This window comes from Meles meles, chromosome 4 (assembly GCF_922984935.1).
Source record: "Meles meles chromosome 4, mMelMel3.1 paternal haplotype, whole genome shotgun sequence".
Lineage (NCBI taxonomy): Eukaryota > Metazoa > Chordata > Mammalia > Carnivora > Mustelidae > Meles > Meles meles.
The window spans coordinates 85796379-85821338 of record NC_060069.1 but is presented as its reverse complement, the minus strand read 5'-3'; the positions used below and the strand labels follow the sequence as shown (position 1 = coordinate 85821338).

The 24960-nt window shown below is 40.9% G+C and overlaps 1 protein-coding gene across 4 annotated transcripts in view; it reads left to right on the top strand.

The window, feature by feature from the left end:
- The window catches only part of MED12L (mediator complex subunit 12L), a 324770-nt gene that overhangs the window by 22480 nt on the left and 277330 nt on the right, over positions 1–24960 (top strand). For all 4 annotated transcript variants that reach the window (XM_046002172.1, XM_046002171.1, XM_046002170.1 and 1 more), the window contains exons 3-5: positions 9781–9885; positions 16257–16448; positions 21242–21401. In XM_046002172.1, the coding sequence (XP_045858128.1) occupies positions 9781–9885; positions 16257–16448; positions 21242–21401 (457 nt within the window). The remainder of the gene's footprint in view (positions 1–9780; positions 9886–16256; positions 16449–21241; positions 21402–24960) is intronic.

Below are 24960 nucleotides of genomic sequence, written 5' to 3'. Positions count from 1 at the left end.
AGGCGGGGCGGGGTGGGGGTGGTGGGAAGCAGGCTCCCTGCTGAGCAGAGCACCCAGTGCAGCGCTCCATCCCAGGACCCTGAGACCATGACCTGAGCCGAAGGCAGAGGCTTAACCCACTGAGCCACCCAGGCGCCCCTAGTCCATTAACTTTTAATTATCATTTCATTAATAATTTGATATGGTTGGATTTAGGTATAACATTTTTTTCCCCTGTGTCCCGCTTTCTTTTGGATTATTAAATTATTTATTATAATTTTAATTTGCCTATTGATATTTTAGTTATGCCTCTTTATGTTGTGGGTTTTTTGTTTTGTTTTATTTTTGGTGATGGTTCTAGGAAGTATAATATATATCCTTAACTTTTCATAGTCATAGAGTTAATACTATATCACTTCATGCAAATTGTCACCTTTACCATTATAAGGTCCTCCTCTTAACTTAGTTAACGTCTACTTCTCAGACAGAGCTCAGCTCTAAGGCCCCTCCTTCAGGGAATTCTTGTCTGATTTCTGAGACTGTTAAGGCCCTATTATGTGCATCCTGAGCAGGTGGAGGTTCTCTTTGGGGACATTTATCACTTGTAATTTGCTCACTATGGAATCCCCTGTACTTAGCACAATGTTGTATATTTACTTATTTGTTGATTAAATGAAGGGGAGCCCTGAGTTGTGGTTTGAAGAAGGCAAAAGATTTCATGATAATGTACTCCAGGGGATGGGAAAGGCATTACGTAAGGCTCAGAGGCTGAAAAGATGACTTATGTGGGGAAGAGTATAATAGTCAAGTAGATTAAATGAGTTAAAATATAAAAATAAAATATAGCTCTAAGTTTTTATAACCATAGCCAACATTTATAGGGCACGTAATACGGGCCAGGCACTGTGCTAAGCTCTTTGTACGTTTTATCTTATATAACCTCAACCCTGTGAGTTATTCTTGACTCATTTCAAAGGAAGCAACTGAGGTACAGAGAGGTCAGTTACCTTGTTCCCCATCACAGGTAAGGGCTCTGCATTCAAACCCAAATCTGTGTGATTTTAACTCTTAGGATGGAAGTGAGACTGAAAGGAGGAGCTTGATTGTTCAAGGCATTTAACGCCTTTCTGAGGTAATTGCGTTGTGATTTGGAGCCATGGAGCCACAGTTAGGTGGAGAGAAGGCCTGCAGATGTCCCTGAGGGTTTGGAGGGGGTGGTGTTAGATGCTTCCATTCTTTAGCCCCTTCTGGGGAACAGAAGGAACAACGTGGAAAATCTTCTGAGGCTTGTGAATAAGGGAGGGCAGAAAAGAACACTTGTTTGAGGAAGATTCATCAGGTCCTGTGGGCAGGATGGATTCAGGTAGAAACTAAACAGAGGAAGGGAAATACATGAGGAGCAGTGGCCAGGGCCCACTGTGATGGCCGTAGCCACAGTTTAGAGAGGCGACTGTCATATGTTAAAGGAATAGATATGAGACATGTTTTGACAGACGTGTGGATAGAATTGATTAGGGATGAGGAGAGAAAGATTATTTCCCTATCTTCTGGGTCATTGGTATCTGCCAACTCTAGGTGTTGCCTAAAGACCATTAAATATATCCATGCTGGGGATTATCACAGCTTCAATTCTGAAACTAGAATCTGCAGACGTCCTCAGGGGTCTGGGAGAATGCTCTTTTCAGGGAGAGTTGGGCAAGGCTAGGAAAAATAGTTTTAAAGCAGTTTTTTTAAATTTTGTGTGGATTAGACCATAGCTAACTTGTCTGCCTGACTAGCAAAGGACATTTTTCTATTTCTGTGGCATTGTCATTCCTGGTGGACATTTCTGTCCGATTCATTAAACAGTCCTTGAGTTAGTATGTTAGGCATGAGTAGGTGACTGAAGAGATAGGGCATGTCTGCATGTGTTCTGTGGGTTAGATGAGACGTCTGGGGAGCTTTAATATGTCTGTGTTTGCGTATGTGTGCATCTGTATGTGTTTGCATGCATTCTCTGCTTTTGAAAAGGTCATTGAAAATTGTCATGAGTGACGGATTGACCGACAGACCTGCCGACCAACCTACCTACCTATCTTCCTTTCTTTCTAAGATTTTATTATTTATTTATTTAGAGAGAATGAGCACGAGCAGGGGGAGGATCAGAGGGAGAGAGAATCTCAAGCAGACTCCACGCTGAACGTGGAGCCCCATGTGGGGCTCGATCTCACAACCCTGAAATCATGACCAGAGCCGAAATTAAGAGTTGGATGCTTAACCAACTGAGCCACTGAGGGACTCCCTCCCTCCCTTCTTTCCTTCCCTCCCTCCTCACTCTCTCCCTCTTTGAGAGCACTTGCACAAGTGAGGGGTGGGCAGAGGGGGAGAATCTTCAAGGAGACCCTGCCTGAGAGCACAGCCGAACTTTGGGCTCCATCTTAGGGCTCTGAGATCATGACCTGAGCTGAAACCAAGAGTCAGTCGCTCAATTAACTGAACCCTCCTGGGGACACTTTTTTTTTTTTTTTCCCCTCTTGAATGAGAAAGAGCTTACTTAACCAGTTTCCAAACTAGCTTCAAAATGTTTTCACTTTCCTGGTGAAACATTTTATTGAAATTAAAAGATTGCTTTGAAAGTGGTCCAAAACATAGATTATTCTCTGAACATAGTTCAAGGTAAATGTGTGAGGTTTATGGAGGCATTTGGATTTCACCCAAGGCCCTGAAGTTCCAATTTTTGTGTTGGTATAGAATATAAAAATGCAGAGTGAACCCTGGCCTTCTGTATGAACATGGGACAATTTCTAGGATTTTGTTTGTCTCTGGGTACCTGTCTCCTGAAAATTGCTTTAAGGCTTACTATTTTAGTAGAAACCAGTGACAAGAGGTGTGAGAGTCCTTCTTTCTCCATGTTGAGGTTGCTTTGGGACCAGTTCTGTGTTAAACTTGTTGAAATCCATACGCACTTTGGTCTGGTGCGCTGCTACCCAAGGCCACCAGGTGAGGACTGAATTTATATTCTCAGCCAGCATTGTCTCTTGGCTGAGTAATTATTAGGTGTCACACATGTGTACACAAAATTTTGCCCTTGATGGTGTTGATGATAGCTACATACATTTAAAACTCTCTGAATTCATGGGTGCCCCCCTTTGCCCCCAACAGTTACTTCTTTTTTTTTTTTTTATTCCCCACATTGTACAATGTGAAATTCTTCAACCTTTTACTAAGGAGTCCTTTTACAGGAACAGAGTTGGCACTGCTGATCTAGTGCCCAGAATATAGGCCTGAGAATGAGACCCTGATTAATGGTTGGGTGTGCCCCTAAGTTTTTGGGGTTTTAGTTTTCCCACCTTTGCAGATGGCCAAAGTAGCAGCTGATGGTTTTTTTGTAAGAATCATTGACTAGGGGTGGTAGAACTAGTTGAAATCTCAGTAAGAGCCATTGTGAGAATTTTGATGGTTATCGTCTTATTTAGAAAAATCTTTGAAGAGGTTCAAGGCTAGTGCGAGAGGAAGCTATTTGTGTCCTATACAGATTCTGGCTTGGGGATTTTAGAGGCATGCTGTTCCAAAATCTGGACTCTCTCCCTTCTATTTTTGCCTGATTAGATTTGGCAAAGGCCTTCAGAGCAAAGCATCATAAAAGTTGGTTTGAGTTTGTGTAACACACATTACTTCTTGTTCTGCCTCTCATTGCTGCCGAATGCTGTGAACTCTCACCGTCCTGGCCCATTTTCCCCATTTGGGGTCTACAGACATCCTCAGGTCAGAGAGAATATTTTTTTTTTTTTTTAAAGGGGTCTATTGGTACATTAGCAGAGGGTGAGAAATACTGGCTAAATGATAGTAAATACTCTGGAATTTGAATCTTACTTTTAAGTCATTTTTTAAATTCTAGCCCAGCACCCTTTTCAGAAACTTTTGGAAATAAACTATCAGGCTGCATATTTTGATTGTGATGCTTTGAGTTTTATTTCCTTTCCCTTAGTTTCTCTAGGAAGCTGACATGACATTTTGTAACAGTAAACCTCGAATGCAAGTGACTTCCAAGCTTCTGTTTTGACTGTTTGCTTCCTGATGTAATCGACGGTGGCCTTGGTGTTTTTATTCATTTACAGGTCTGTGAGAAGTTAAAGGAGTGAAAGGGGAAACTTCATGCACTGGTTTCCTTCCAGGATATATGTGTGTGGTATGTGTGTGGTGTGTGTGTGTGTGTGTGTGTGTGTGTGTGTGTATATGTATGTGTGTGTGTGTGTGTGTGTATGTGTAGCTTTGTATTTGTGCCTTTGCGGTGAGGGAAGGGAGATGTGGCAGAGAATTCTGACCAGTCTTCTTTTGGACATACAACTTCCTCCTGATGGTGAGTACAGCATTGATGCTGGGCCTGGAAGCCCTGGTTTTCTAGAAAGCCACAAACTCCAGATCTTTCTGTTAGTGGTTCTCAGTGTGTGTGGTCCCTAGATCTGCATACTTGGTAAGTTGTTAGAAATTCAAATTTTTCGGCCCCACCCCAGACCTACTGAATTGGAAATTCTGGGGGTGGGGCCCAGGAAACTGTTTTTACTAACGCTTCAGGGGATTCTGATGCCAGCAAACATGTAAAAAGCCCCTCCTAAGGCCAGGGTCTTTTCAGTTCCTGAAATGGGCGCTGTGTACATCTGAGTGCTGGCTGCACCTTCAGGCTCTCTGTTCCTTTCCTGAGCCAGAAACGGGACAGAAGCGGTAACAGTAGTGGTAACGGCTGGTTGTTTCCATACAGCATGTGGGTCTTTGGAGTCCTTCACCACCTTGTGATCTTGGGGTAGTTAAGCTCTCTGTCTTATTTCCTCAGCTGGGATGTGGAGCTGTCCCTCTCTTTACAGGTGAGGACACTGAAGGACAGGAACCGTCCTGAAGGTTGCGTAGAGCCCCTGTTCCTGCAGCTGGAGCTTCACATTTGGACAGTCTGATTGCAGACTCCGGGCTCTCACCCACGCTCTCGTGTCCCTCCTATGCGCATTTCCAGCGAGTGCTCCTCCAGCCTTGCCTGCACCCGTAGCTGAGTGTCCGTATCCCAGTCCGAGTCCTCAAGGTGGTGGGTGGACTGCTGGACCTGCACATCCACTGTGCTGTGTCCCACCAGGGGCAGGGCTTTTGCTGACACTGAAGTGTGAAACTTGGGGCTTCCTAAACGCAGAGCTTCCAGGTCCCGTGGTAGGGGCAGGCCTATCGAGGGTAAAGGCAGCCCTTTCCATCTCAGTGCCCAGTGGGAGTGGTACGGAAGCCTTATGGGGGCAGGTCGGTTGTTGCCTGTGGTTGCAGCGCCAGGACCATTTAGTGGGGAGGTGCATGTGTGCTAGGTGGACTCAGAGTGGGCAGTCCGGCTCAAGGGAAACTTGCATCCCACTGGGCTGTCACATGTGCCACTGGACCATCTAAGTCTCATTCTTTTCCCTTTCTATTCCAGGTGGGAATCTGTTTACATATGATCTCAAAGTACTTTTTTTTGGGCAGGAGTTTAACATACATTTACTATACACTGCGTTTCTGAGGACTATAACTTAGTATTAATATATTTGGAGATTTATTTTATTAGTTTGAAACTTTACTAAGAATTGACCTTTTCAGAAAAGTTGTATCATGCTGTTCTGGCCATTTTTTTTTTTTTTAAAGATTTTATTTATTTATTTGATAGAGACGGAGCATGAGCTTGAGCACAGGGGAGAGGCAGGCAGAGGGAGAAGCAGACTCCCTGCTGAGCTGGGAGACCTTCGAGGGTCTGGGGCTCCATCCCAGGACCCTGGACTCATGACCTGAGCCAGAAGGCAGACACTTAACCAACTGAGCCACCCAGGCGTCCCTCTTCTGCCCATTCAAAATGGCAATAGAACACAAATGACATCTGCATTCATAGTTACTTCACTGTGGTGACTCAGGAACAAACACAACAATTTCTTCGTTTCCTAGGGCCCCACTTCTCAAAGTTTAAAGTGCCATGAATTACCTGGGGATTTGTTGCACTGCAGAATGTGTGATTGGGGGATTTGCATTTGCATTGTGATTGAGATTTTGCATTTTCAACAAGCCCTATATGATGCCACTGCTGCTGACTGCTGGCCAATGGACTGAGCTTGGAGTGGTGAAGGTCTAGTGTTGTATGCCTGAGCACATTCGAGTACCTGTGTTGTTATAACTTACTTCAGAAAAAAATTTTAGATAAGGGCATTATATGGATTTTTTAAAAAAGATTTTATTTATTTATTTGACAGAGATCACAAGTAGACAGAGGCAGGCAGAGAGAGAGGGGGAAGCAGGATCCCTCTAAGCAGAGAGAGAGCCTGATGTGGAGCTTGATCCCAGGACCTTGAGATCATGACCTGAGCCAAAGGCAGAGGCTCAACCCACTGAACCACCCAGGTGCCCCTATTATATTGATTTTTTAAGAAAATATTGGTATTGGATAGTTACTGTTTATGAAATTTTGTTTCTGACTCAGGTAAAGGTAATATATATATATATTCCACCCCCCCCACCAGGACGGTGCTTTGGGTTAGGTGGGGTGAGAGCCAGTGCTGCGTGATTAGGAAGATTTATCATAAATACAAATGGAATTACAGACCCCAAAGTCAAGGGAGAGTAATTCAGAATGTTTATTATGTTAATTGTTCAAAACAGGTTATCATTCACTTATTTGTTCTTTCTTTTCTTTTTTTTTTTTTCCCCCCAAGTAGGCTCCATGCCCAATGTGGGGCTTGAACTCATGACCTGAGACTAAGAGTCCACACTCTACTGACTGAGCCAGTCAGGCGCCCCACACTTATTCTTTCAACAAATATTTATTGAATACCTATGTGTGCTTTGTGCCAGGCACTGCTCTATGTGCTTGGCATGTGTCTCTGAACGAAATAAAGATCCTTGGTTTCATGGGCCTTATGTTCTAGTGGGCGAAACAGACAGTGTACATTTTAAGTACAGGGCGTTTTAGGTGATAGGTGCTATGGATTATTGGAAGATTAGGAATGCTGGGGTGAAGAGAACAGGGTGAGCAGTCCACTTGTAAATAAGGTCATCACATTTCTCATGGAGGGTATGAAATTTGAGCAAAGACTTGAGGTGGTTATGTAGTTGGCCATGAATGCCAAGGGAAAACAAACTAGGCTGAGAGAACAGATAGTCCAAAGGCCCTGAGGCTTGAGGCCACCCAGCAGGCATGCTTGGGGATCTGCAAGGAGACCATTGTAGCTGGAGTAGAGCCAGCTAAGGCAAGTGAGGTCAAAAAGGTAATAGGGGCTGGATCACACAGGACCTTGTAGGATATCATAGGGCCTTGCTTTTACTTTAAGTTGAGAAGTTAATGCAGGTTTTGAGCAGGAATAACATGATCTTAAGTTTTAAAGGGTCTCCCTGTGGCTGCTGCATTGAAAATGGCTTTCGGTGGGGCAATGGTAGAAGCAAGAAAACCAGGTAGGAGCCATTGCAGTGTCCAAGCATGAGACGATGGGGGGGGGGGGCTGACCCAGAGAGGCCATTGGTGGTGGTGGGAAGGGGGGTCGGATTCTGGATGTATTTTCGTGCAATTTAGAATACAAGATAAAGTTCTCACAACTCAAGGCTCCTAGTAGTACCTGTGTGGATCTTAGTGTGAGGAAAATCTGATGTGGTCAACAAATAAGTAACCATGGCTCCATGTTCTTTTCCTTCCAAGGAGGGTGTCTGCATTGCGTGTAGGCATGCCTGTGTTTGCAGGGCCTGGATCACCACGCTCGGGGTTAGCTGATGGTATGCTGAGCCGCTGAGTTAGAGTACCTTTAGAACAGAAAGTGCAGCAGCACCAAATGGAACTAACAGGTCCTGAAAGCCTCATGCGTTTCCTCTTGATTAGGCCAGAACGTATTTTTAGTAAAAACATATGCTGTTACTCAATTAATGTTTCTTGTAATACTCTGATGGTGAATCAAAGAAAAAAATTCAATTTTCTCATCCCATTCCCTGTCTGATCCCATTTGTCCCTCTTCTTTCTGAGACTCTGAGACTACAGAAATTTTGTTAGCTCACTCGCTTTAAGTTGACTAACACCTTTCTGACTTCAAATATGCATTATGTCATTTTGCCCTAGATTTTCAAATAATTGGTTTGAAAATGTGGGAGCAGTTTGAGATGTGTTGATAGGTGTATGCAACTCATTTTTTGTGCAGATCACGATTTCAGTGACCTTCGTGCTTGGAGGAGACTTGATTATCATAGAGCTAAACTTCCTGTAGCGGGGTCTTTTTGAAAGCTTGCCAAAACAGTGGCTTGCCAAGATGTTAGGTAGAGTACACACACAATTAAGTAAAGTTACATGACACGTCTCCAGGAGACCTTGGCTCTCAGCCAGGCTGACCTTTCAGGTGCTTATATGTCATAAACTATTTTGTCCTAAGTCTTCCTGCTTAATCACAGCAGTGATGTTGATTATTTGCTTTTTTTTTTCTTTCTTCAGTTTACACTTGCAGCAATTACTTATGAAGACGAAGTATATATTCTTATTCTTGTGCAGAATAGAATAGAATGGGGCAGCATTACCCCCGCGGTTACTAAACCTTTTCTTGGTTTAGAGTGAGGGGGAACAGAAGGTAGCTTCATTTACTCAAACCTTTCCCTTGTATTCTTTCAAGTCTATATTTTAAGAACTCTGATTTAGTTCCATAGCTGAATGATTTGGGCAGGGCAAGGTCTTTTTTTTTTTTTTTTTTTAAGCCTTGGGCTATTTCTGATGTGTTGTGACCTTGGGAAGAAAAATTCTCCTGCATCTATCCAGTAGGAGATGTTTCTAAGGAGAGTATGAGTTGTAGCTATGTATTTTTAGACTACATTTTCATATGGCATTTGTACTTTGGTGACACGGAGTTATGGAAATTTCTCTTCCTGGTCTTGGGTTGAGAAGACCGTATTTCAGTGCTGGCTCTGTCCCGTTACTGTGCTAGTTTAATGAGCCTCATTTTTCTGATCTTTAAATGGGCGTGAAGATACACGTGTACATTTACCTTAGAATTTGGTAAAGATCAAGCGAGCCAAGGCGTATGGAAGAATTTTGCAAGCCCTACACTTCCCTTCAGATGCTGTTGGTCATGGTGCTGTGGTTATCACAAAGCTTGTGCTTATGAACCCTTCATTTCTTCTTTAACTTGCTGTGGGGTCGTGGATAAGTGGAGTGAGCCATTTTTCTTGAACATAAAATAGGGATGTGTATAGGGGCTGGCAGGGAAGGGAGAGCCCAACCATGGGATCTCTAGAAACAATTCTAGTATACAAATTCTGTGACTTTATGTTTGTGTGGGGAGGATTTTAGCTCATTTTTTACTTTTCCAAACTTATTAGTTAAAAAATTTAAACTTAACAGAATGAGAGTATAGTATAATGAGCACCCACATGCCCTATATTTAAGTTAACAGTTGTTAATATTTGCCACATTTATTTTTATATCTCTCTGTACATTTGTGTATTGATTTCATTTGTTTACTTATTTGTTTAAGATTTTGTCAGAGAGCCCAGAGCACACAAGCAAGGGGAGTGGCAGGCAGAGGGAGAACCAGGCTCCCCATGGAGCAAGGAACCCAATGCAGGACTGCATCCCAGAACCCTGGGATCATGACCTGAGTCGAAGGCAGATGCTTAACCGACTGTGCCACCCAGGTGCCCCTGTGTATTGGTTTTAAATCTTCAGTTTCTGCTCTCTTTGGTGTGTTTTCAACAGTTCTCTTCCACAAAGTATAGCATAGTCCGTCATTACTCAGCCTGCAGTATGCCGGGTAGTTAGAGCTTTTATGTCTCTCTGATTAATTGATACCTTTTCTTGAACAGGATGAACTTACTGCTGTGAATGTAAAGCAAGGCTTCAACAATCAGCCAGCCTTTACTGGAGATGAACATGGCTCAGCCAGAAATATTGTAATTAACCCATCAAAGGTAATGCAAATTGTCTGTTTCCTAAAACTTCTGAGAAAGTATGTGTGACACCCTTGATAGTGAATGTTGATAAATTAGTGTTATTTAAAACCACAATCCATATTTAGAATTCTTCAGAATATCTTGTGTAAGGTCCTGCCCTAGGACCCAATCAGGGATCATGCATTGTATTTGGGTGTCCTGTCTCTTTCATCTATTTTTTAAAAAAATATTTTATGTATTTATTTGACACAGAGAGAGTGAGATCACAAGTAGGCAGAGCTGCAGGCAGAGAGGGGGCAGGAAGTAGGCTCCCTGCTGAGCAGAGAGCCCGATTTGAGACTGGATCCCAGGACCCTGAGGTCATGACCTGAGCCCAAGGCAGAGACTTAATCCGCTGAGCCACCCAGGGGTCCCTCCCTTTCATATATTGTAATCTGGTACAGTAAACAGTACTACTCTCCACCTTTGCTCATGTTGTTATTTTTGGGAGGGGGAGGGGCTTTCAGAGCTTCTGTCCTGTTATTTGTCTTTTTTTTTTTTTTTTTAAGATTTTATTTATTTGAGAGTGAGTGAGCGAGCACAAGCAGGGCAAGGGACAGAGGGAGAAGAAGAAGCAGGGTCCCTGCTGAGCAAGGAGCCTGATCTGGGACTGGATCCCAGTACTCTGGGATTATGGCCCAAGCCGAAGGCATATGCTCAGCCAACTGAGCAACCCAGGCGCCCCCAGTTATTTTCCTATATTCTAATCCTGCATTCTAGATTTGTCTTACTGTATTTTTATTTTATTTTTATTTTTATTTTTTATTTTTTTTAAAGATTTTATTTATTTATTTGACAGAGAGAGAGAGATCACAAGTAGGCAGAGAGGCAGGCAGAGAGAGAGAGGAGGAAGCAGGCTCCCCGCAGAGCAGAGAGCCCGATGTGGGGCTCGATCCCAGGACCCTGAGATCATGACCTGAGCCGAAGGCAGCGGCTTAATCCACTGAGCCACCCAGGCGCCCCATCTTACTGTATTTTTATGATAAGATTCAGGTTATATATTTTTGGCAAGAAGACCATATTGTATATCAGAAGACATGCAGTGCCAATTTGCCCTGTTATTGGTTGTACTACATTTGATCATGGAAGGTGGTGTCTGCTGTCACTTTACATTGTAAAAGTAGTTGTCTTTTCCTTGTAGTAATCTAAATCAAAGTGATACTTTGAGACCAAACGAATATGCGATTCTTTGATACAATTTCATCTTGTGCTTGTACCATCAATTGATAATGCTGGCTGAATGAGTATTTTTCTGGTGGTTGCAAAATGCTGCTTTTCCAGTTGTTCTTTCTCATACATCTATTCGTTGGCATTCTTTTGTGAAAGGACACCCCCTTTAAAAATTTATTTCTATTTTTTATAATTTTATTTTAAGTAGGCTCCACGCCCGATGTGGGGCTTGAACTCCTCACCATCGTGAGATTAAGAGTTGCATGCTTTAACAACTGAGTCATCCAGGTACCCCAAACACTTCCATTTTCCTTTTTTTAATGTAATCTCCACACCCAATATGGGGCTTCAACTCAGGACCCTGAGATCAAGAGTTGGATGCTCTACCCATTGAGCCAGCCAGGTGCCCTGACATCCCATTTTTTTTTTTTTTTTTAAGATTTTATTTATTCATTTGACAGAGAGAGAGATCACAAGTAGGCAGAGAGGCAGGCAGAGAGAGAGAGGGAGAGGCAGGCTCCTTGCCGAGCAGAGTCTGATGTGGGGCTCAATCCCAGAACCCTGAGATCATGACCTGAGCTGAAGGCAGAGGCTTAACCACTGAGCCAGCCAGGTGCCCTGACATCCCATTTTTTAGTATCACTTTGAACTCCAGGACTCTTTAAAATTTGATGTGTCATCTTTTCTCTTTTTGATGTTTAAATTATCTCTCACTTGGCCAGGGGGCGCCTTTAACCTACTTCTTGGGTGCTTTTGACATCCCCATCATTCTTTGAGCCTTCCTTACCTTTGATACAATAACATATCACAGATTCATGTTCTTTCTGTGCGGCCGCCCAGGGCTGGAAACTTGGCATGCTCCTTGCAACTAGAGTATCATAACTTCTAGGTCCTTTCAGTGGACAGAGATGGGAAACAGTGTAGAGATTTGTTTCTTCTCTTTTCCTGTTTTCTATCCTTTTTCTTCCTTCCTGCATCCATCTACCTGTTCTTACCCAGTACCACAGGGTTTTTCTCTTTCCTGTTCCATCTTTGTATCTCATTTCTCCCAAAGTGAGAACCCTTTTAGTAAATTCGATATATTTATTTATTTACTCTGTCTTACAATACACATAAAAAAGTTCCAGAATAAACTATAGTAATGCTAGTCCAATCACAAAATTACTATGGAAAATTTATAATTTTCGTATTATACTTTCTGTCTTTAGACTAAATTTCATTACAGTATATAGTCGATGTTGTGTTAAAAATTTTCTTGAATTAAATCTCTTCTCTGTGGTTATATTAATAATATGTAAATAGAATTATTTGCTTCTTTTTGTATTCTTTTAAGGTTTGGTTTTTCTCCTCTTTTTGAGTTATTTTTATTTTCTCAATATTGAAATACTTTTATTGAATTGAAAGCATTATACAAATGAAATCAAATATACTTTCTTCTCCTTCCCCAGAGATAACCGCTGTCAGAGATTTGTGCATAATTTAAGGCCTGTGTGTGCACATGTACACATAAACACAAGTTTACTTGACAATTTGTTAATCAACTGAAATACATAAACAATGTGAAAGAAAACAGATGCATTTTCTGCAGATAACCCCATCAACCAAACACAATGTTTTTAGTTCTTTTTCCAGTTTCATATACTTTTTAACATCACAACCATAATTATATCTATGTTGTAATTGGTTTTCTTTTTTTAAATTGTGATAGAATATATATAATACGAAATTTACCATTTTACCATTTTATTTTATTTTACTTATTGGAGCCTAACACAGGGCTTGAACTCATGACCCTGAGATCAAGACCTGAGCTGAGATCAAGAGTCAGATGCTGAACCATGCAGGTGCCCCTTAACATTTTAAAATGTACAGTTCTTTAGCATTAAGCGCATTCATATTGTTGTGTAACTTGTCACCACCATCCATCTTCAAAATTTTTTTGTCTTCCTACGTTTTTTTTTTAAAGTAACATTATTTTGTGTGTGCTTTTCCTTTAGGCTGAAGTGTTCATATTCATAATTATTAATGGATAGATAACATTCCATCATTTATATGCTATAATGACTGGAAACTGTTGATATATAACAAGTAGCCTGTTGCCAACAAGAACTAATGTTCTTTCGGATAAATTTTCAGAAGCATACTTGCTTGGGTAGTAGGCATTTTAGTCTGTTTGGGCTGCCGTAACAAAATACCACAAACTGGGGGGTTTAAACAACAGAAGTTTAATTTTCTGAGAAAAAAATTTATTTTCTCACAGTCAGGGTGGCTGGTAGTCCAAGATCAAGTTGTCAGCAGGTCTGGTTTCTTCTGAGGGCTCATTCCTTGGCTTGTGCAAGCCTGGCCTCTCACTCTGTCCTCACAGGGTCTTTTCTCTATGTGTGTGTATTGGGTGTTTCTTCTTCTTTTTTTTTTTTTTTAAAGATTTCATTTATTTATTTGACAGACAGAGATCACAAGTAGGCAGAGAAACAGTTAGAGAGAGAGAGGAGGAAGCAGGCTCCCTGCCAAGCAGAGAGCCAGATGCGGGACTCGATCCCAGGACCCTGAGATCATGACCTGAGCGGAAGGCAGAGGCTTAACCCACTGAGCCACCCAGGCGCCCTGGGTGTTTCTTCTTACAAGGACACCAGTCCATTGGATTAAGCCCCACCCTTATGACCTCAGTTGACCTCAACCTCTTTAAAGGCCCTGTCTCCAAATATAGTCATATTGGGGATTAGGGCTTCAACATGCGAAGTTTGGGGGAACACAATTCAGCCCATAACAGTATGAATGCTGTGTGTCTCTTGATGTGAGCTGCCAAATTGTTCTGTTGTATCAAGTGTTATGTCAATTTAAATAACTGAATAAATGGAAATAACACCCATTACAGCTTCTGCTGCCAATCCTTCCTGTGAGATTTACTCAAGGATTCCAACCTTCTGAAGGGAATTTGAGCTTATAAATATGGAATACATGAACTATGGTGTAGTCCCTAAACTTTTTTCCATTTTCTTCTGAAATGAATTACTTTCAAAATCGCTTTGGTTGGATGGAAGCAAGTTTTAAATTAAACTTTATCTCTCCTACCTTGTCTGAGGGAGTGCAAATTGGTATGAAGCTTATGGAGGACAATTTAACAATGCTGATTGAAATTATAGAATTGTACGGTCTGTATTCTGGAATTTTATCTGAAATCTGTAGCTGTACATGTGTGAGATAACAAACAGGTTATTCATTTTAATGTGATTTGTAATAGCAGAAGTTAGGGAAAACACTCCAAATGTCCAGTTACAGGGGTTTGATTAAATACAATGTGGTACACCCACACAGTATATTTGTGAAAGTTAACAAGAAATTCTCCGTATACAGATGTAGAAGGCTCTCAGATGTTTACTAAATGTTCACAAAGATGTGTACATGTAAAAAAGAGAAAGTAATATATTCGTGTTTGTGTATGTGTATTCAACTGAAGAAACACTGAAAAAGACACAAGAAACTAACCAACGTGGTTACTTGGAGAAATAGGCATTGGGACTTGGGAATGAGGCTCTTTACTTTTTGGGGTTTGGAATAATGTGAATATAAAATTCAGTGCATGGTCATGTTTTGTTTGTTTGTTTTTTTGCTTTCTCTTTATTAGGGAACTTTGACTTTGGTTTGCAGTGTGCAGTGGTTCCCGAGGTTTGTTAGAATGTAAAATGCACATACAGTAACATGTTCCATTGTTATTAAATATAAAAATTATAGTTGTATAGCAGATTGCTGACTACTTCTTAAAAAATCTTTATACCTTTGTTTATTATGATTAAAATACTCCTATATAATTGCAACTAAGAGACCTTTTAAATTTAAACAATCGGTATAAGTAGGGGTTTTAAGTTCTTGGTATAAAGACCAAGTATTGATTGAGAGATTTACAATTAAACAATTTGCTGTTGGCTGCTTTTTCCTAAATAACTGGTTTTGCTAAATTTTTGCATTTAGTTCCTGTTTAAACGTTTTGCAAACATTTGCTTAGGAAAATAAACTATGAAGTTTTTTGGGGAAAAAAGCAAAGCTCAGATCTTTTATTCCTAATTCTAATTTTTTATTTCCATATTATATTAAACACACCAAAATAGACTTTTTTAAAAATTGTCTATAAATCACAAGAGTCTAGGAATGCCAGTTCACAGTAGGAAAAAGTGTACTAGCTTTTTATCCTGGTAGATAAACTTGACTAATTGTTTACAACTGTGTTCCAATCTACACCCTAATTGTTTCTTGACTCATGAGCATTAACTAAGGTAGTGATTCTTATTGTGCTTCACCAGGGTAGGTATTTTATTTTAATCGTGGTTGCCACTGTCTGCTAACCTTACTTGTTGTTTGAATCATATTAGTAAACAATTACCAGGGAATGAAATAGATTCTTGGAAATTCCAACAAGTTTTCTGTGGATTCACTTAATTTTTAGTTATTTATCCCTTTCCTTCGTGGGCCTTTCTTCCTCTTTTGTCCTCCTTTAGTTTGATTAATACGAAAATGCCACAGACATTCACAGGAACTCACTTTGCTACTTTATTCCATTCAGAGCAGGTAACACTAGCTTTCTCTGAAAACCCATGTACTCCAGAAATTGGCAGTCCAGTTAAAAATGTTGAATACTTAATTTAATTGAACCGTTTGTAATTTTTGATTTAAATAAATTTTCTAAACTCTTCTTTTTAAAAGCACTGAGATAAATGCAGAGTTTTCCTTTCCAAAAATATATGCTATTAAGATGAAACCAGAAAAAGAATGATTACTGTGTGATTACTAGACTCTCTGCTCTTGTGTGCAACACCTCTCAGGAAACACATTCTCTCCAAATGTGCATGTAGTCTGAAAAAGAAGTACAGCTGAAGATTAAAGCAGAACCCATTGTCTTGAAATTTATTCAGGATGTAATTAATTTCATCTTCTCAGAGATTTTCAAAGGCTCTTCTTTTTTCCTTGAACCACTTGTTAATAGTGGAACAAAAGTGCTGTGGGAGTTTTTGCATTATGTTAGTATAAGGAAATCACAACTCTTGGCTTCAAGGACTTAAATTGCCATTTTATTTTCTCATGGGCTGCTTAAAGATATTCTCCTAAAGCAAAAATAAAATACTACTATACATTACTAACATACATACTGTCTTCAAACTTTTTCTTTTTTTCTCTCGTTTCCACAGATTGGCGCTTATTTCAGCAGTATATTAGCTGAGAAACTAAAGCTTAACACTTTCCAGGACACCGGAAAGAAGAAACCACAAGTTAATGCTAAAGATAATTATTGGCTGGTTACTGCTCGATCCCAGAGTGCAATTCATAGTTGGTTCTCTGACTTAGCAGGAAATAAACCACTTGCTCTTTTGGCAAAAAAGGTATCAAGTATTTCTTACATTGTTTTAATTATGGTCTTCTCTAGAAGTCACGATGTTGGAGCTAATGTCCAAGTATATACTTCTTTCCCCCTGTTCTTTCGGTGTCAGGTACACTGTACCAGGTATGTGCTGCACATGTGCTCTTTCTCCCTTTATTTGGATGGCAATGTGGTTCCTAGCACGTCTTGACCGAAACGTTCCACACAGGAAGCAATTTATGTGGACTTTATTTTTTTAGATTTTATTTATTTGAGAGCGAGAGAGTGAGTGAGCAAGAGAGCAAGCACAAGCTGGGGAAGAGGTAGAGGGAGTGGGAGAGGGAGAAGCAGGCTCCCCACTGAGCAGGGAGCTGGAAGTGGAACTCAATCCCAGGACTCTGAGATCATGACCTGAGCCGAAGGCAGCCACTTAACTGACTGAGCCACCCAGGCGCCTCATGTAGACTTTGGGTAGATGAGTTTTTTATTTTTCATTTTATTTTATTGTTTTTAAAGATTTTATTTATTTATTTGACAGAGAGAGACACAGTGAGAAGGAGAGAGGGAGAAGCACGCTTCCCGCTGAGCAGGGAGCCTGATGCAATTCACTGCTCGATCCTAAGACCCTGGAATCATGACCTGAGCCGAAGGCAGATGCTTAATGGCTGAGCCACCCAGGTGCCCCTAGAGGAGTTTTTTAAATCAAGAGTAGGCAATAAGAATTCATTTATTTTCATTGTATTTTCAGTTTCCTTAGGCCAGGATGTCCAAAATGTGTCATTCAGAAATTCTTGCTTTGATGTTACTTCCTTGACTTGAAAAGTACCAATCCAAATGCTTTAAGCTAAGCCTTCTTCCTAACAAGTAAGATAGCGATTCTGGGTGTGCTTGAAAAACTTCTTTGAAAAAGTTTTAGAACAGAATGGCAGGTTTATTTATAGCTTCCAGCGATTTCTGTCTTCTTGCACACCTTTGAAATCATCCCACGTCTCTTTCTCATCTGGCCTGAAACCCTTTCGTCTTAAGGGTGTCCATCTTCTGTTCTTGATAGTGTTATTAACAAGTGTGATGCAGGCCTGGTTTAAAGCAGAGCTCCTTTCTGTATTTGTTTTCTAAAGCAACTCTTTGAAAATAGCCTGTAACTCCCATTGGCTTTCTTTGGCCCTAGTGCCGCTGTGGCATTGTGTTGCTTTGTGATTAAAGGCAACTGAAACCCTTGAAAAGCACAGCAATCAGCATAATTGCCTCTTGTTACTCAGGTTGTACCTGTCTTAACACAGGCTGAGCTGTGTGGCATTTCTTTCCTGGCAGTGAACATGTACCAGGGGGCCCACGATGACCTGTAAATTGTATCTGAAGGCCCTATCAGTCGCAGGGCATCCTTTGGTATTTGATGACTTTCTATCAGTAAGTAATACTTTCTATCAGTATCACCCTCCAATGTTGGGTAGGACCTTCAGTTCCCATGCAGCCAGCCTGACATCTTTCTTTCTAGGTTTTCCTTTTTTTTTTTTAAAATAGCTTTTAGTATCCCTTTTTTGAATATTTCCTGAAAGCAGATCCAGGTGAGAAATTGATGCCTTTGCTCTATGGGTGTAGCGGCTGTTCATCTTTGAGGAGGGAAATGAATCACAGTGCAGTGTATTAGCCATTGTTCTTCTCTTTATTAGGAGCTGCCTCTGGCCAAGTCAGGTGTTCCTCAGGTAAGCCCTGATGTTAATTCTGTGCAAAGTTAAACTTTTTTTCTTTTCCTTTTTTTTTTTTTTAAAGACTATTTACTGTGTCTTGAAGTAGTCATTTCTGGGGCTTTTGGAGTGTCCCTCTGTTCTCCCCTCTTCCCTCCTCAGCATATCATATTCCTGAGATGGCAAAAGCTCTTTTAGAGCTGGGTCAGAGATTGTGTTCTCTGCATGTTCTTCATACTAGAAGGTTCAAATACTTCTTTAATTTCTGGTATTTATCTATCAGTGGCTTAATGCAGGCAGCCTTAATTTTCCTGCTAAAATCTTGAGTCCTCTTCCAGCTCTGTTCTAGAGTTCAAAGTAGTTTGCTGTTTGGGATAGGTCAAGTTTCTGGACCTGGTTTTCCATTATTTTACAACTCAGCAGTCCCAGTATTTAACCACAGAGAGGTCAAGAATGGCCAGTAAAGGACCTTTTAACTCAATCACGGTTGTATGTAGATTTGGAAAAATAGACTTATAGCCTCTAGGGATATCCTTCTGGCTCCTGGACAGTTCGCTAGGTAGAACATGTTCACTTCAGGTGACGTTGATTACTGTGGTCTCTGGAATTTCCTTTTGCCTCCACGTCTGCTTGGTGAACACAGAGAGTGTTGATAGTGATATTTATCTGAGGGGAAAGGCGCTACAAGGTGATACAGCCCTTTTGTGGATGAAAAACCATCACATGCTAGGTGTCTTAGTTTCCATTCACTACTTAAATGCAGCTCTAGCTTGATTCAGAAACAAAACAGCTGTCCAGTGATTGCCCACATTCAGTTACAAGATAAAGCCAGATGGTTTCTTTGCTGCAAATGGAATCCATGACTGTAAGGAAAGTATGACTTCCTGTAAACTTCGTATGAACTATGTCACTATAAACATAATTTCCTTTCTGAGTTGGTCCAAACTGTAAATTTGGTAACACCATCAATATGTGTCTTCTTCCTTATTTAAATAACCTTCACATATGTTCTTCTGAATTTTAAATCCCTTTATTTGAGTCAATCATGTCTTATGGGGTTCTGCCAATAAGGAGGACAATGAGCTGGCATACCTGCCTTAGCTTGTTAATGGTATGACCTATGGCTTAGTTTTGTTTGCTGTTTCATTGAAGCATTTCTTGTGTTTAAATTTTTATTTTCCTTCTGTCAGTTGTTGTTCAAAAGAAATCCTTTGGGCATCTGTAAAAGAGCTATTAGTAATGTTTCTTCAGAGATGCTACATTTGTTTTTTTGCATTTGCCTATTTTTTAGGCCTTGATCTTGTACTCTGTTGGTCCATCTGAATGAGTGGCAACCTGCCTTGACAAGTAAAATTTAACTTTCATACTGTATGTTCTAGTGAAGAGCAGCATCTCAGGTCTTGCACTGAGTATATAAGCCTGTGCTTTTCTTGTCCCTGGCTTCAGCAATAGTTTATAAACCCAGAGTCTTGTGCTGCATGAAAGACGTGCCTTGTAAACAAAATTTTCAGGAAATTTTCTTATTAAAATGTTCACTGTGGTCTGCAGAGAGGAAGACTTAACAGCTTTGGCCTGTGTGACTTTCATCTCCCTATTAGGTATGTTTGTGCGGTGTAGTTGCCTCTGCCATGCAGTTATGTTTAAAGTCAGCACCCAGGGCAGGAACCATACGTGACCAAAAGTCTATTAAATTGCGCATGAAAGACAGTGTATGGACAGCTGCAACTCAGTGTCCAGCCAGGCAGCTTTTCCTTCAGCACTGGGGTAGCTAGAATGTTTCTTTGGTAAGAACCAAGTGAAATAGCTTGTTTTAAAGGGCTGTGTACAAAAACCGTTTCTTCTTTAATTTTGGGATCACACTTGGTTCCAAGCCTGTGAACAGTCAAATTTGCAACATATGAGTGATACAAAATACTATCTAAAGGAGGATTTGACTAAGAAAAATGCCATGCTGTAACAATCAGCTGCTTTGAAGTTTTTTGATATCCACCACAAAATCAAGCTGGAGTGTGGCTTATAGAGACCAGGGCTCTTGACAGCCATGGTTGCAGTGTCCAGGATCCTTTTAGGAGAGGGTCAGGTCCATGGCTTGGAACATACTTTGGCCAGCACCAGAAATCTTTGGAATTGGTAACAAAATAAAAACTGTTCTAGTTTTGATACATGCCATTCTTTTACTTTACCCTTCTAATCACCCTGTGAGGGTGGACAGGATTGGGTTGGTATTATCACATTCATAAATGAAGAGCCTGGGAGGCTGGGGGCCAGGACTAGAGCACAGAGATGGTGGGGGGAGTAGCGGATGCTGACTGCTCCCATTCTGGTCACCATGGCCGAGGTCCTCTGTCCACTGTTGTACTCTAAATTCATAAATGAATAGATCATATGTAGATGACTGGCCTGTTCCTAGGATATTTATGAGGAATTCTAGAAGAGTGGGATAACTCTTTGAAACATTCATTGGTACATTGGGATACTAATTTGCTAAATAGTATACCTTTGCGGTCTAGAAGAAATAATGAACTGCCTCAAGTGCCTACTTTCAACCAGTGAATTAATTAACCAGCTATTTCTAGCTCAGTGTTTATTAGGCAGATTCACCGATCCATCATTTTGGTCTCTATTTTAAATTTTGGGCTAAAGGCACTTTAGAAGCTTTCTAGAAATTGTTACTATGAATGTTACAGCCAGAAAGCTTTATACCAAAAAAAAAAAAAAAAAAAAAAAAGTGTTCTTTGATGAAATGTGGAGTGGATACAGTTTTTCACTTGATCATCCCTTCCAGTTTTGAGATAAAACTCTTTGGAGTACTGTCATGAAATTATTTTTCCTATTTTGTTGATGAATAGCTTTCAGCATCTGAGAACTTGAAAGTAATTTGTTTTTATAAATAAGAGCACAATTGATGAAACTGTTGTCAGTGTGTTAAACATAGTTTTGATTCTTTTAATGAATATTTGCTTAAAGTTTTTGGTTTTTAAGCTGAATGTGCTGTTTGAAAATCCATCAAGGATATGCTTTCTTAAAGGCAGCAGAGACTTAAGTGTCTTTCTTTTGCTTTCCCTTTCTGTAGGTTACCCTCATGATGAAAATAATATGTGATTTTTATAAATATGTTATTTCTTTTTAGGTTCCAATCCTTAGTAAAAAAGAAGATGTTTTTGCATATTTAGCTAAATATTCAGTGCCAATGGTTCGAGCAACGTGGCTGATCAAGATGACCTGTGCCTATTATTCTGCTATTTCTGAAGCTAAAATTAAGAAACGTCAGGCTACTGATCCTAATTTGGGTAAGTGAGAAGGACGATACATTTTGCATTTCATCACGACTGTACCAGGAGTTGTTGCCGGCATGCTCTAGCCATGGCCCAGTGAGGTGAGTACTGAGGAGGTCTATGGGGAGGCTAGAAATCCCTCATGGCATGCAGAGGGCTCCTTGTTCAGCCGGGCCCAGTATCCTGATTCCATCAGAAATCATATTGCTGTTACCTCCAGAATATGTCCTGCATCTAAACGCTTCTCACCACCAGAGCTGCTGGAGTGCTGGTTCATGCCGCTGGCATCTCTTGGCTGGATACGGTGGCGGCCTCCTAACTAGTTTCCCTCCTTTTCCTTCTGCTCCTTAAACTTTTGGTTCTAGACTACTGTGTTGATCACTAAGCCTGAATCCAGTCACATCGTCTCCCTGTTTATGCCTCATCAATAGCTTCTTACTACCTTCTTACTCAAGAAAAAGATCCAGATTTTTTCCCATGGCCACCGAGGCCTTCTGTGCCTTACTCCCTCTTTCTGTGATGTTCTGGTCACATTGCTTTCCTTCTCCCCTCTGATATGTCACACTTCTTCCTTTCTCAAGGCTTCTGCATTTCTTCTCATCTGTACTTGGGCTGCTCATCTCTCTGGCATTCCCACGTCTCCTCTTCTCAGAGCCTTTGGCTCGAAGGCCGTTTCCTCAGGAGGTTTTCTTTGGCCACCTACCTAAATAACATTCCTCTTTCCCCCTTCTGCCCATTTATGTTGTTAGGTATTCTTATTTTATTCACAGCTTGTTTCGCTATCTGAAATTATCTTTAAAAAAATTGCTGTATCTTTCACCCCTCTCTCCCACATGCACTGGCCCATGATCATGGTAGGTATTTGTTGAAAGAACTGAAGGTAAACTGTTTTGAGTCTGTCTTCTCTCTTCTGGTGATTAGACAGTGACTCCTCGAGGTGGTGCTAAAACATGCTTAGTAGAAGACCAGATTCTCCACTAGAAGTATGCACAGAAGATTACACGTAAAGATGTCCACTCAATGATTAGGTTTAGAAATAATTCCTTATGAAATAGAAATGTGCTTATGATTTTATAAGGGGGACCGCAGCTACAAGGCTCTGAGGAGCAGCATCAGAAAGTGCAAATGTGGGGCACCTGGGTGGCTCAGTGGGTTAAAGCCTCTGCCTTCGGCTCAGGTCATGATCCCAGGGTCCTGGGATCGAGCCCCGCATCAGGCTCTCTGCTCAGCAGGGAGCCTGCTTCCTCCTCTCTCTCTCTCTGCCTGCTTCTCTACCTGCTTGTGATCTCTGTCTGTCAAATAAATAAAATAAAATCTTAAAAAAAAAAAAAAAAGTGCAAATGTCCTCAGATGCCAGGCAGCTTCCTAAACAAGTGAGTCAGGGTGTGAGGTAGTTGGGCGTGGCGGGTGGTCCTGGTGGACTGGACAGCGAAGCCCACTCTAAAAGCATGGAAAGTTAATCAAAACAAAACAGAAAACATGGCTCGATTCCATGGCTGCCACCTTTTGAGTTCAGGTTTGCTAAAAAAAGGTGAACTGTACTTCAAAATTAACAAAACTGTATTGTGTATATATTTAAACGAATAGGGGAAAAGAATCCACAAAGTGAGCAGTGGTGATCTCTGAGTGCTGTTTTGGTAGCAGTCTTGTTAACACTATACTTGAGGTTGTTTTCATCAGCTTATTATTTTATAGGGGGAGACAAAAGAAATGCGCCCTTTTTAAATTACTGAAGCTCTACATTCTTATTATATTCGCAAATAGTGTCAAAATAGACAATAAATATTCAAGTTTTTTCTCTCCTTCATATTTTCCTTCTCCAACTTTTCTTCATTCATACACAAAAACACGTATATGTGATTCATATATATATATAGACAGAGAAGGAGAGAGAGCGCGCACGCACTAGCGTGGGCGAGAAAGGAAGAGCATTTATTAATACTTCTCTCCAGAGTCTGAATATCTAGTTGCTTACTAGTATCCTCTACTTGGATGATGAATGGGCATCTGAAACCTAGTATATACAATCAAAATCTTGATTTCCCGCCATCCCTAACCTTGCTCCTTCTTTCTTCAGTCTTCTCCTTAGTAAGTGTTCTAAGTAGTCACTGGGTCGATAAGGATAAAAGCCCTATTGTCATTTTGGGCTTTTCTCTTTCTCTCAAAATTCTACATTCAGCCTCTCAGCAGTCCTGTCAGCTTTACTTTGAAAGTCCAATCCCAGCCCAAGAATGTCTTCCTCCCACTGCTGCTGTCCTCTGGTTTGAGCAACCACCTCCACCTTTGCCAGAGCTGTGGCACCGGCCTCTAGCTGGTCTTGGTTTCGTTCTTCTCTAATGACAGCTTTCTGCTCTGTAGCCAGAATGCTCCTGCTAGAACTTAAATCGTGCCGCACTTTATGCTCAGAATCCGCACTCCGATGTGTACCCCCGCCAGCGTGAGCAGTCGGCACACATGGCGGCCTCTCCTTCCAGCCTCCAGATGTCCGTCCGCCTCCACGCACTGCGTGTTAGCCCAGATGGCACTTCCTACGAGAAGCCTTCTCAGATCACTCCAGCCAAAATGTCCTCTCTCCGTCACTATCTCTTCATAACTTAGTACCACCTACCATGTTATATTTTAAATTATTCTATTGATTACTTAATGTACACTCACTCCCAACTGTAACATTTTTGCCTGAGAAATGGTCAGACTTGTTCCATACTAAATCTCCTAGGAGAGAACCCGGCATACAGAAGGTGCTCAGTAATTTGTAAGATAAAGGAATAATGAGGTCTGAAGCATGCATGTCTTTGTCCCTGTTCATAATCCTTGACCCTTGTAGCATCACTAATTACACAGACCACTCCTTCTTTCTTTAGGCCCTTTTCCTGTTTTTGTACCTTGTTCTGTCAGTGTTTTCCTTGAGATTTTAACCGTTGTAAGAAAGGGGAAAAGGTGATCATACAGGAATGATTCTGCCCAATGAGACAGAATTTTAGGATAAATATAAGTCTGATAGATCCTCATCATTTGCAAAGAACATGTATGTAGAATTTTTAGGAGTCTGAGATAGGAGTATATCACCCGAACCATATGATTTCTTCTACCAAATGGAAGGAAGCCTAGCTCCAGTTTCTAGCTAAGAATATCAGAGACTACTTGCCTTCATTACTTTCACCATTAATTTTCTTACTAGTGTAACCAGTTAGTTGTGGGGAGGGGGATTATTTTGCATTTTTCCTCCAGAGCTAAAATTTTTATTATTTGCATACCCATGACAGATCGTTGATTAAGTTCACCTACTAGCTGTGTTTTCTTTTATAAAACACATAACACAGCTGAATCTGTTTTTTTGACTCTGTTTAGAGAGTATTACAGCTCATTGGTTTTTTTTTTTTTTTTTTTTTAAAGATTTTACTTACTTATTTTAGAGAGAGAGAGAGCATGAGAGGGGAGATGATCAGAGGGAGAAGCAGACTCCCCGCTGAACAGGGAGCCCGATCTGGGACTCAATCCCGAGACTGGGATCATGACCCGTAGCTCATTGGTCTTTATGATTATCCTTGTGTGTGTTTTTTCTTTTTTTTTTTTT